At 49.9% G+C, this 13,006-nt stretch overlaps 1 protein-coding gene across 4 annotated transcripts; it reads left to right on the top strand.

The window, feature by feature from the left end:
• Positions 1 to 135: 135 nt before the first annotated feature.
• LOC148834092 (zinc-binding protein A33-like) lies at positions 136 to 12,735 on the top strand. 4 transcript variants are annotated; one of them, XM_088917184.1, is made up of 8 exons: positions 154 to 301; positions 550 to 731; positions 3,219 to 3,796; positions 4,179 to 4,274; positions 5,021 to 5,254; positions 6,058 to 6,205; positions 7,108 to 7,134; positions 11,704 to 12,735. In XM_088917184.1, the coding sequence occupies exons 3-8, from the start codon at positions 3,221 to 3,223 to the stop codon at positions 12,237 to 12,239; spliced, it is 1,617 nt and encodes a 538-aa protein (XP_088773310.1). In that variant the 5' UTR covers positions 154 to 301; positions 550 to 731; positions 3,219 to 3,220; the 3' UTR covers positions 12,240 to 12,735. The 4 variants fall into 4 exon arrangements, with proteins under 4 accessions (XP_088773312.1, XP_088773310.1, XP_088773311.1 ...); XM_088917185.1 differs by having other exon boundaries at positions 173 to 301; positions 550 to 653; XM_088917186.1 differs by lacking the exon at positions 550 to 731 and having other exon boundaries at positions 136 to 301.
• The last annotated feature ends 271 nt before the right edge of the window (positions 12,736 to 13,006 follow it).

The following is a 13,006-nucleotide window of genomic DNA, read 5'->3' as shown; positions in this document are numbered from 1 at the left end:
ATATGAGTGTTAATATTCTAATTTCCACAGAAATGTCCTTGAACACAGAGCTGTGAGTCACATGACTACAGCACAACCTGCCGCCACAGCCCAGTTTCCCAGAATCCTCTCCTGCACTCCTCTCTGTGTTTCACTGAGAACAGAAAGTGAAAATATTCCGTTACTCTCATTAACGGTGTGAGAGGGGAGGCAAACAGATCGTTTTTCAAATCTAGTTATTAAGAGGCCTCAGATACTCAAATATTTCTTTCAGAACAAGAGAGAGAGGAGCTCAGAGCAGCAGGAGCAGGTTGTCCAGTCTGTAAGTATCCTGTCTGTCTCCGAGCAGTTAACAGCACAGTGTGCTGCAGGGCTAGCTGCTGTCCTGTACACTCAGACAGTTAGTCACTAAACACACGACTTATTGATGTGAATCATAACCTGATGGTGTCAAATGTTTGAGTTTTCTCCTTTATTTCAACGTATCGACTCTGACGGCAGACAAACAGATAAATAAATATATTTCCTGTCTTTCCTGAAGATTTCTCTTTCACTTTGTGCTTCCTGTAGTTGAACGGCATCTCACTCTGTGAGCAACTTCCGTGAAAACTAGAAACATAAAAGTTTTCTCCACGATCTGGACTGTAATTAACCTCCTGTCAGGAAAGAGACAGGTGGGTGTGAACCTGCTGTGAGTGTTGCTGTCCAGGATGCTGTGTATTTCTGGACCTTGTACTGCAGGTTGAATTCAGGTCAGTAGTAAGTGCTGCTGGACAGAGCAGTGTCACAGTGTTTAACACTGCATCCTCCCAGCACTGGAGCCCTGAGCCCAGCTCCTGGGCTCTGTCTGTGTGCAGCTTGTACAGTATTTGTCAGGGATGTCTGAAGGGACGAACTGTGGAATGGCATGAGGGTGAGGAAGACCCTATGCGTAGCGGCGAGACGGGGGTTAGCCCGGGCTCAGCTGTTCAGGAGAAGCCCTATAGAAACCTAGGCCCTCAGGTAGCGGACGTGGGGTGACCTGGTCCTAGGAGGGTCTCAGGACATCCGAACCTCAACGCTGAGCGAAGAGCAGAGCAGAAACAGGAAGTAAACAGGCTACACAACAAGACACACCTGAAAGACAAGAATAATCACAGGGACTGGGAACAGGAGAGCAGCAGAGCGCCCTCTAGGTGTACTGGGCGTGACAGTATTGTTGCCACTGGGGGAACGAAACTGGTGAAGTGAAGATAAGGAACTGACTGAGAGGCTGAGTCAGCTTGTAAGAGATTCTCCAGAATCTACCCGAGCGGCTGGGAGAACTACAGGAACATGAATTCTTTGTTCTCTGGAACAGCTGTAGTGAAAAGAATAATAATCCAGGTACACTTGGTTCAACAAATCTTTCTGATCAATGACAATACACACACTACAGCACACACAACAAAACAGAGCTGCTGCCCTGTTTCCTCTTCATGAAGACATGAGCACCTGCTGGACTGGAGCCCTGGCCCTGTGTGAGGAGGACTGAGCTGCGGTGTGTCTGACTGGCAGAGGAGGGAAAGGACAGAGGGAATAAAGAGCTCAGAGATGGAAAGGCTGGACCTGGAGCTGGACTCAGCTCTGACACTGCAGGCTCCTTCACTACAATAGAGAGCAGAGCTGCTGTGCTGAGGACTGGGACAGGTCTGGACAGCAGGCAGCCTGTTCCTCTGTGCTGGAGGAGTGTGCTGAGGATTTAGGGACGGGAGGAACTGTTGAAGAGACACTGTAAGTGCTGCTCTTGCAGGAAGTTGTGTTTGGCGGGAGAATTAACTTTCAGTTTTGTTTCTGATTCAGACTTCAGTTTCCTGAGTGCTGTTCTCCCCAGTTAAAGCTCCCAGTGACTCTCCCAGTCAGTCCAGTCTGGGGTTTCCTGTACGGCAGTATTCTGTCCTGTCAGATGGTCCCTGGGTGTCACGATTGTAATCCCTCCCCATGAAGGGTGCTCTGGCTCTTTTACATTTGAGTTGATTCTGTGCTCCTGCTCCCTGTTCCAGCCCACCTCAAAAGCCAGACGCTCCCTGTGTTCCGGGCTCTGCACTGGATCACGGACGCCCGGAGGCCCGCCTATCTCCGTGTCGCCCTCCGTCTGTGGCTCGAGGGCAGAGGCCTCCTATCGGCGTCCTGAACCAGCCGAGTCCGGGACCTGGAGCCCTTTTTATCTCTGTCATGTTGTCATTTGGATTTCCTGGTTTTTGGGTGATCGGACTTCGCCCTGGTTTTCCCTACGGACTCCCTCTGGACGCCCCCCGTGCACCTGAGCACCATCGTCACATCCCCCCGAGCACCTGAGCACCTTCGTCACGCCCCCCGAGCACCTGAGCACCTTTGTCACGCCCTCCGAGCACCTGAGCACCTTCGTCACGCCCCCCCGAGCACCTGAGCACCTTCGTCACGCCCCCGAGCACCTGAGCACCTTCGTCACACCCCCCCGAGCACCTGAGCACCTTCGTCACGCCCCCCGAGCACCTGAGCACCTTCGTCACGCCCCCCCGAGCACCTGAGCACCTTCGTCACGCCCCCCGAGCACCTGAGCACCTTCGTCACGCCCCCCGAGCTCCTGAGCACCTTCCTCACGCCCCCCGAGCACCTGAGCACCTTCATCACGCCCCCCCGAGCACCTGAGCACCTTCGTCACGCCCCCCGAGCACCTGAGCACCTTCTTCACGCCCCCCGAGCACCTGAGCACCTTCGTCACGCCCCCCGAGCACCTGAGCACCTTCGTCACACCCCCGAGCACCTGAGCACCTTCGTCACGCCCCCTGAGCACCTGAGCACCTTCGTCACGCCCCCCGAGCACCTGCACACCTTCGTCACGCCCCCGAGCACCTGGGCACCTTCGTCACGCCCCCCGAGCACCTGAGCACCTTCGTCACGCCCCCGAGCACCTGAGCACCTTCGTCACGCCCCCCGAGCACCTGAGCACCTTCGTCACGCCCCCCAGTTCGTCTACCAGCCCAGTTCCTCTTCTCCTCCCCGTGTCTGTTCACTCCCCTCCGGATTCTGCAAAGGGTCCTTAAAAAACATCATAACACTGGGAGCTCAGGGGATTTAGGCTGGCCCAGATGGGAGAGAGAGGAAGTTTTCTTTCTTCTGCTGTGTTGTTTGGTGTGTGACTGGAGTTACTCACCTGTATTACTTTTTGCTGTTTGTGTTGTATTGAGAAGGTGCTGATCTTCTCCTCTGATCGTCTCTGTTTCTGCTTCTCTGTGTAGGAATGGCCTCACCCAGCAGTGTCCTGTCTGAAGAGCAGTTCCTGTGCTCTATCTGTCTGGACACATTCACCAGCCCAGTGTCCACTCCATGTGGACACAGCTTCTGCCTGGCCTGTATTGGAGGATACTGGGACAGCAGTGATGTGTGTCAGTGTCCGCTGTGTAAAGAGACATTTTACAGAAGACCTGATCTCCGTGTGAACAGAAGTCTGGCAGAAATCACTGAGCAGTTCAAGAGGACCAGAGTCAGCAGTGATGAAGGACTTTGTGCTAAACCTGGAGAAGTGTCCTGTGATTCCTGCACTGGGAGAAAACTCAAGGCTGTGAAATCCTGTCTGACGTGTCAGATGTCATACTGTTCAGCTCACATCCAGCCTCACTATGACCTTGTTAAACTGAAGAAGCACAGACTGATTGAGCCTGTGGAGAGCCTTGAGGACAGGCTGTGTGAGAAGCATGAGAGACTCCTGGAGCTGTTCTGCAGGACTGACCAGACCTGTGTTTGTCATTTCTGCTCTGAGTCAGACCACAGGACACACAGCACTGTCCCTTTAGAGCAGGAATGTGGAGTGAAAAAGGTGGGTTTACGGTTATATATTACTTTAAAATTTAAACTTAAAAATTAAAATTAATTTAAAATTATTGTGAATTAAATTAGTATAATCACTAGAATATGGATCAGTGGCTATGATCAATATGTTCAGAAACTGATGGTATCTTAGCACAACTTCCCTGGTGTAAGAGCCTGTTGTCCAGCCCAGCATCCGTGTGAGAGTCTGTTGACCACCCCAGCATCAGTGTGAGAGTCTGTTGTCCAGCCCAGTTCAGTGTGAGAGTCGGTTGACCAGCCCAGTTCAGTGTGAGAGTCTGTTGACCTGTTTCAGTGTGTGAGTCTGTTGTGCAGTGTTAGTGCAACAGCAGCAGTGACTTCAGTGTCTCTGTTCCCCTGTTTGTCCACAGACTCAGCTGAGGAAGACTGAGGCAGAAGTACAACAGATGATCCAGGACAGACTGAAGAAGGTGGAGGAGATCAAACAGGCAGTGGAGCTCAGCAAAGTGAGTCCTGTCAATCCTTCTGAGTGGGGTACTGCAGGGCTCAGTGCTGGGGTCACTGCTCTCTGCACAGAGAGAGGACACTTAGGAAGACTGAGTGCAAACGCTGTTCCATCCTGTCACGCCCCACACTCTTCCTCACAAACGCTGTTGCATTCCCAAACGCACTGTTTCACAATCTCATTCCCAACTGAACCCATCACATTCCCACAGGCACCAGATTCCACAAATTCTCACTCCCGGACCAATTATCCAACCACATCCCTTTCCCTTCAGTATTTAGAGTTCCCTCACACAACAACCCTTGCTCACTGTTGAGAAGCCTCCTGCAGAACTCTCTTGTGTGCCTTTCTAAGCCTTTTGATTGATCTCCTGGTACCAAACCTTTGCTCCTGCCTTTTGGGTTTCCCTCGTTACCGGACTCATTGCCTCCCTAATTGACCAAGCCCCTGGATAACGTCTTTTGGATTCTGTGGGATTCACGGTTACGCATAAGGATCCTCCTATTCTACCGATCAGTTGCCTGACAGAGAGGACAGTTAGCAAGATAATGAAAAAGTCATTATCCAGATAACGGATGAGATATTCTGTCACCCAGTAGTGGAGTGACCCACATAGTGTGTGAAGTGTTTCCCTTCTCTTTTGAACTGAAACAATTAATGTACTAGCAATTCATTTGTTCACTCTCGCATTTCAATAATATTTTTCTTATTCCTGTTAACTCAAGAAGTCTCCTGGTGTCTCCTCAGAGCTCTGCAGAAAGAGAAATTGTGGACAGTGTGCAGGTCTTCACTGCTCTTCGAAACTCCATTGAGAGGAGCCAGGCTGAGCTCATCGAGCTGATTGAGGAGAAGCAGAGAGCAGCAGAGAGGAGGGCTGAAGGGATCATTAAAGAGCTGGAGCAGGAAATCACTGAGCTCAAGAGGAGAAACACTGAGCTGGAGCAGCTCTCCCACACTGAAGACCACATCCACTTCCTAAAGGTCAGCACACACTATAGAGAGCAGATACAGTATCTACAGAGAGCAGAGAGTCCTACAGGTCAGCACACACTGTAGAGAGCAGATATAGTATCTACAGAGAGCAGAGAGTCCTACAGGTCAGCACATTCTGTAGAGAGCAGATACAGTACCTACAGAGAGCAGAGAGTCCTACAGATCAGCACACACTGTAGAGAGCAGATAAAGTATCTACAGAGAGCAGAGAGTCCTACAGGTCAGCACACACTGTAGGGAGCAGATACAGTATCTAGAGAGTGCAGAGAGTCCTACAGGTCAGCACACACTGTAGGGAGCAGATACAGTATCTAGAGAGTGCAGAGAGTCCTACAGGTCAGCACACACTGTAGAGAGCAGATAAAGTATCTACAGAGAGCAGAGAGTCCTACAGGTCAGCACACACTGTAGAGAGCAGATACAGTATCTACAGAGAGCAGAGAGTCCTACAGGTCAGCACACACTGTAGAGAGCAGATACAGTATCTACAGAGAGCAGAGAGACCTACAGGTCAGCACACACTGTAGAGAGCAGATACAGTACCTACAGAGATCAGAGAGTCCTACAGGTCAGCACACACTGTAGAGAGCAGATACAGTATCTACAGAGAGCAGAGAGACCTACAGGTCAGCACACACTGTAGAGAGCAGATACAGTATCTACAGAGAGCAGAGAGAGCTCACTTTGTGTCTCTTAGTGATCTATACTGGGCTCTAGGTTTCAGACTCACAGGTGACTTATTGCCTTAGAGGGCTGTGACCCCCCATGACTCTGAGTCTCTCCTGCTGTAGAGTTTCCCCTCCCTGTGCTCCCCTCCACACCCCAAGGACTGGTCTGACATCACTGTTCACCCTGATCTCTGTCTGGGGGCTGTGAGGAGGGCTGTGTGTCAGCTGGAGGACAGACTCATTGATGAAATGGAGAAAGTACCTGGAGTCAGTGAGTATTACTGTGTGAACACAGCTTGTCTATAAGGTTCTAAACACCTGTCAATGGCACTCAATCAATTTACTATGAAGAATCAGGTGTGTCTCTTCTTCTCCATCTGTGTTATGAATAGGTATGTCTCACTGCTGTCTGTGTTGAGATCAGGTGTGTGAACAGGTGTGTCTCACTGCTGTCTGTGTAGAGATCAGGTGTGTGAACAGGTGTGTCTCACTGCTGTCTGTGTTCAGATCAGGTGTCTGAACAGGTGTGTCTTCACTGCTGTCTGTGTTGAGATCAGGTGTGTGAACAGGTGTGTCTCACTGCTGTCTGTGTTGAGATCAGGTGTGTGAACAGGTGTGTCTCACTGCTGTCTGTGTTGAGATCAGGTGTGTGAACAGGTGTGTCTTCACTGCTGTCTGTGTTGAGATCAGGTGTGTGAACAGGTGTGTCTCACTGCTGTCTGTGTTGAGATCAGGTGTGCAGCAGGGTGATCTTGTGTGTCAGGGGTGTGTTCAGCTGGAGAAAGTGCTGTGTGATGCTGCTCCTCCCACAGGGAGTTTGAACTGCTCTCTGTCCCTGAGCCTCAGCTCTGCCTCAGTGCTTCACAGTCAGAAGCTCTGGAACAGAGAAAGGGCTCAGACTCCTGTGTGGAGGCTGCTCAGTCACTCCTGTCCTTGTCTTTGTACTGGAGGCAGTGGGAGGTGTCGAGCTGGACTGTGTGATAACAAGCTGGATGAGCTGTCAGTGTCTCTTACAGACCCACAGCTCCACTGGCCAGACAACACACTCCTGTGTGTTACTGTCCTGCCTGAGAGATCAGCACAGCACTACAGCACACAACACTGCACACCTGGAGACCAGACTCCCGCAGGAATGTGCTCTCAGCTCTCTAACATCTTTCTCTCTGTTTGCAGAGTTTGAGAGGCTTCGCAAACATGCAGGTGAGTCTGTTGTCACTGACAGGAACTTGTCATTTACAAAGGTCACAGCAGGGTCACAGGGGTCAATACAGGCTCTTACTCTAACAGGGGGACATGTTGTAACTCCTGCTTTATACACAGCTGATGTGTTTAATGTTGTGATCAAAGTCCCTCAGATGGGCTTTGTGCTTATCAGGACTGATGAGGAATTGGACCCCAACACTGTGGCACACTGTGAGGACACCAACACTGACCCATGTCTTGGGATCCCCAATACACAGATTGAAGACCCCATCACTGTGTCAGGACTGCAGTTCTCCTTTACATCATTGTGAAACAGAGGATTTTAATCCTGTTAAACCTCTAAACTAGAATCTACACTGACAACTAGGAGCCTGCAGACACACAAAACACTGAACACAACAGTCTGAGACAGGAGCTCGAAATGTACTACCTGTGAGAGACTAAGAGGAGAGGAAGGACTTGTCAAGGGAGGAAGAGGGTGAAATGAGAGCAGAGAAGAGGGAGAGAGACAGGATGTCCGGCCCTCTGCTCCTCCAGATAGAGGTGTTACAGTGAAGCAGCCGGTCCCACTGAAGGACACCCACTGCTCTCCAGTCCACACTGGACACAGGCACACAGCCTCAGGCACTGGAGGATCAGCTCTGGAACAGACACCTTTACAGATAGAGTGGTGGGAGACTGTAACAAGCTGTCTAGAGTGTCTGCCCCAGTCCTTCTGCTGGACGGCAGTGAGCTGTATATCAGGTGTCAGATTAAAGCACCTGATATAATCTGACACCTGATATACATCACTCTGGGGATGTACTGGATTCTCCCAGTCTTATGGATCCCTAAACACTGGCACACCTCCCTGAAGACAGCTGACTCTGAGCTCCTCCCCTGGTCAGTATGCAGCTCCTCTCGTGAACATGCAGCAGGGTGTGTGGTTTCTCTCAGCACAGCTGAGGTCCTGGCTCAAGTAGAGACACCATCACTGCTGGTATCTGTGTCTGGGTTGAATGGGTCTCTGGGTCAAGCTGGGCCAACACTGGAGACTCTGCAAGGACAGCTCTTGCTGTTCAAAAGCACATTGACAATCTTCACCCCAGAGGGATGATGGTGCTCTATGTGTGAGAAACATAAGGAGTTCAGCAACGTCAGCAAACTAGGGGTCAAACCAGCAGTAGTAGGATGCCGGTCCAATGAAACTCCTCACATCCTGAACTGACCGGGGGGCTGGTCAGGAGTTTACTGTGGCTCCTCTTCAGGGCCTGTGGAGACCCCTTCTGGCTCAGAAGCTCCCAGGAAACCAGTCTCTTGCTGTAGGAGATTCATGTCTTCAGTGAGTCTTGAGACCTGTCCTCCTCATGAGGTCCCTGACCTTTCTTCACTTGTCCAGGACCTGGAGAATGAGGGTCATCCAGGCACACCGGGCACTCTGACCTGGGCACGCCACTGAGCTCCCTTCCCATCAGCCGCTCAGAGCTGGCTGGGCAGGGCACAGTCCAGAAGGCTGGAGCGTGTGTTGCCACAGCCCCTGACCTCTGGAGAAGGCAGTCTCTGGCCTGACCTCTGGGGCACCTCAACTTGCCAGTAGCTGCTGTACAGTTCCAGAGAGCTGAACCAGCGCTACCCTGAGACATAATCCAGCACCTCGTCAGTGTGGCTCAGGGGACAAGAGTCCTTCTTGGTGACGTTGTTGAGTCCCTGTAGTCTGTACAGACCAGCAGTGAAGCGTCCTTCTGCAGGGGGAGATCAGGGCCTGTCAGAGGGCTCGATCTCCCCTGCTGCAGTCAGACCCCGGACTGCTTCCTCTGCCTCGGCTCTCTTGTGGATGGCCAGGCGGGGGGAGGGATACAGATGGGTCTTGCTTCGCCAGTGTCGATGGTGCGCTGAGCTTTGTTTGTACGAGTACAGTCTTCCTCTCTTCCAGCAAACACATCTGCAAACTCTCGTAGCAGAGTCCTTGGTCGTCCCTGCTCTGCCTCACTCAGTCCCTCTTTGCTTTGCTGAGAAAGCTCCTCCACCATTTTGTCTGATTTTGTTGTGGTCTTGAAGGCCGAGCCCCTGTCCTCAGTTTCAGGATGCTGCTCCCTCGCACCGTGGGTCAGTGTCTCCTGGCTCAGGGGCAGTCTCTGGGCTCCCTGCTGTATCTCCATGGTAACTCTCGGCTGCTCTGGAGCTGTTGCACTGGTACCCAGGAGGAGGTGTGGCCCCTCGCTGCTATTAGCTTGAGGGCCACTCGGCATTTCCTGCTGGCACTGCTCTCGAGACGCACGGTTCTGCACAGAGGAGTTCAGTACCAGTGACTCCATCCTCTCACCTGGCCATCCAGGGAAAGCTCTCTTCACTGGTCTGCAGCAGAACTGCCAGGTTCTCTCCTTCTGTAGTCTGTCTGAGCCAGGCGCTGCCTGTAGGAGTTATACTGTACCTGACCATCGTGATCTTCAGCATGAACACACACCTGCAGACTCACACAGCTGAGCCTTGAAGAGCAGGGTCACCAACACATGGCTCAACAAATACAAACAGTGAAAACAGTGAGATCTGGTGGGAAATTAATTATTAGTCAAGCAAACTGATGTCATAACGAGTAAGAAAAGGTATTGAGGTTAAATCATTCTGTGCAGTAATATCCACAGATGTCCTTCCATCAGCTCTTACAGCCATTCCTGCAGACTGCCTTCATCTAGAACTGACACAAATCATCACTTTTAAAAAGATGGCGATTACAGTATTTTTATATCTTTAACCTTTACATTTAAACTACATAACTTTAATATCTGCCCCCAATTTCTGAATATCCCTGCTTTCCCTTAAGAAATACAATTGTAGAGACTCATCACAACAAATAAATAACAAATCTGTTCAAATCACACCCAGATGTGACAAAACACATTTAAGACTCTCAAACTAAATATTTTCTTATTTTCAGTTCTCTTCACTCCCTGGGATATCTGAAAATTCACTTTTGCATATATAATGCTTTACATACAGCTGTTGATATCCTATAAAATTAGTTTTTAATAAATGATTCTTATGAATAAACACATCAATAAACTTTATTATTAATGAATGTGGTTTAACTGGAAAGTATTTTAAGCTAAACATTACAATCCTTTTCTGAGCGACGGACACATGACTTCCTGCCGTAGTGCCGGTGTTGTTTCCCCTCTATTCTCCTGTGATCCAGAGCTCCGCCTGTCCCACACGGAGCTGTCTCCCCATGTGAAGAGGCGCTGGGAGTCAGTCCTGTACTCCAGTCACCTCTAGAGGGCAGCAGCTCTCACTCTGGGCTCGTTGCAGTGGAGAGCAGGTTCAGCTCGGAGCTGCGGACTGATTTCAGCGGCCAAGTTCGTTGCTCTTGGTCTGAAGTTGGCGCGCTGGTTTAACACGGAGCTGTGTGCTGACCAGGGGCTGAGCTCCAGTTAGTGCGCTGTGTCACTTCGTTACAACTGACCCACAATGTCTGTTTTTCAGGTTTCCATACGTATTACACTGATTTGTGTGTAACGAACAAGAAAAAAAGACACACACAAGCTTTGTCTGTTCTCTCTCGGGTTCCCCTGTCTTGTGTAAAGACAACTTCAGCCTTAATTCAGGTGACAGAGTTCAATACACTGACAGACAGCTCTTAACACACACAAACAACAGATCCTTTTTATTACTGTCCTCAGCAGCGCAGGAGGAGACAAGCTTGCAGTTACTGCCTGTGTGATTCAGGTCCCTGTTATTGTTAATGAAGTGGCAGCAATTTCAGCTTCTAAGAATTTTGTCTTAATGAGACTTTTACAATCTAACTGATAGAGAGGAACCAGAATAACCATGAAAAGACAGTTTGATCATTTTTCTTCTTGAGAAATAATGTATCCATCAGTATAGAGATGCCCTCAGCCGTGTGATCTGCACACAGTGGATCATCAGGTCTCCTTCAGATTTAAAGACACTTTCTCCCACAGGAGCCAGACTCTCGCAGTGTGAGAGCTCTGCACACGCTCACAGCTCATCTCAGCCGGGCTGGGCCTGTTTGTCCTGACCAACCCAGGAGACCCCATTTCCACAGGTCCGCCTGCCCAGTCTCTCCAGTCACATCAGAACACATCCAGAGCATCTGGACCGGTCCTGTCCACACTGTAATGTCCACTACACGCTGGCCGCACAATACTGACACTTTCTGAAGTGTTTTCTTTATTTTTACCTGCTGCACACAAACAAGCACCAGTGACTGCAGACGAGTTCAACCCAAACCAGTGATGTGAACCTGTGACTGCAGGCATCACGTTCAAACTGTACCAGAACAGTGGAAAAGAGGACAACGGGTTTTGTACCATTAGTTAATAAAGCAATCAGTTTAATTCATCAATCACTCAGTTTTATCTTTGTCCCTGAATGCCCTGGGTGTTTCAGGACAGGCAGGCCCAGTCCAGCTGAAATCAGCAGACTGAACAGAACTGTAGTTTACTGCAGTGAGCTTCCTGCTGGTGTGAATCCTGATACACACTCTAGACACCTGCATCTGTACTTTCATCTGAGAGAGGAGTGAGATACAGATCATTTCATCCTGTCTGTCTGCTCTCTGATCCACAGCTGATGTGACTCTGGACCCCAATACAGCTCATCCCAATCTCATCCTGTCTGAGGATGGGAAACAAGTGAGACATGGAAGCACACCACAGGATCTCCCTGACAATCCAGAGAGATTTGATACTGTTGTCAGTGTCCTGGGAAAGGATGGGATCACCTCAGGGAGACACTATTGGGAGGTGGCAGTGGGGGAGAAGACTGCCTGTGATTTAGGCGTCACCGGAGAGTCCAGCAGCAGGAAGGGGCAGAACAGATACACCAGCCAGGATGGTTACTGGGTTCTTTATCTAAGGAATGGGAACAAGTATAAGGCTAATTCTGTCCTCCTCCCCCTGAGCCAGAAGCCCCAGAAGGTGGGGGTGTATGTGGACTATGAGGGGGGACAGGTCTCCTTTTACAATGTGGACAACAGGTCTCATATCTACACCTTCACTGCCTCCTTCACTGAGAAACTCTTTCCATACTTCTGCCCTGGTCTTCATCGGGGAGGTGCAAACTCAGCCCCACTGATCATCTGTCCTGTCAGTCACACAGGCTGAATCAGCACATTGTCTGATTCTCTCTCCTGGAATGTAAATCATTTCGTCTTTTTCATTTGAAATTGTTCTTCTGTTTCTTCGGTGTTGTTTTCTCCACCCACTGCTGGGCATGTCCACATCTGCTCTCAACGCTACTCGTTCAGTCACCAGAAACAACATCACCTGTGGGAGGGGCTCTCTTGGAAAATGAAATTATTACTCGCTTGTGTCAAACTGTTCTACTTTCTACTTTCAGTCCATGTCATTGCTCTATTCTATTTGCTCTGCATTAATCATGTCTTTCAGTAAATCAGTAAAATTGAGTCACAGGTGTTTTCTTTATCTCTTACCTGTAAATTCTCCAGATTCATGGCTGACCAGTTGGGTCACCATCAGACACAGACTAACACGTCAGCTGAATGCCAGTCGCTTTCTACATGATGGACATTGCTGCTTCACTGTCATGGCCTGGACTCAGATAGAACTATTTCTGTATTAAATAAACTCTGTCATTCTGAATATTCGACATTTGGTCTTCATCTTCATCTTCATCATGATATAACGTCAGCAGCTATATCACCCTGAAACTCATCCCTGTCAGCCCCCTGAAGCTCAGCAGGTGTGAGCCTGGTCAGGTCCTGGAGAGGAGTTTCCTGGGAGAGGTGTTAGTGGGACCAGTAGGGGGCGCTCACTCTGTGGTGTGTGTGGGTCCTCATGCCCCAGTATAGTGATGGGGACACTAGACTGTAAAAAGGCACCTTTAATGGTTTCTGCTCAAGGGACCCCTA

The sequence above is a fragment of the Atractosteus spatula genome, chromosome 5 (assembly GCF_055471065.1).
Source record: "Atractosteus spatula isolate fAtrSpa1 chromosome 5, fAtrSpa1.hap1, whole genome shotgun sequence".
In the NCBI taxonomy this organism is placed as follows: Eukaryota; Metazoa; Chordata; class Actinopteri; order Semionotiformes; family Lepisosteidae; genus Atractosteus; species Atractosteus spatula.
This window is presented reverse-complemented; position numbering and strand designations above follow the sequence as displayed.

What these genes read in the sequence shown, in the direction of transcription:
- LOC148834092 (XM_088917186.1), top strand. Translation starts at nt 3,221, where the DNA reads ATGGCCTCACCCAGCAGTGTCCTGTCTGAAGAGCAGTTCCTGTGCTCT. An exon ending in ACCACATCCACTTCCTAAAG is followed by an intron (nt 5,255 to 6,057) that starts GTCAGCACACAC and finishes CTCCTGCTGTAG; the next exon opens with AGTTTCCCCTCCCTGTGCTC. An exon ending in GAGGCTTCGCAAACATGCAG is followed by an intron (nt 7,135 to 11,703) that starts GTGAGTCTGTTG and finishes TCTGATCCACAG; the next exon opens with CTGATGTGACTCTGGACCCC.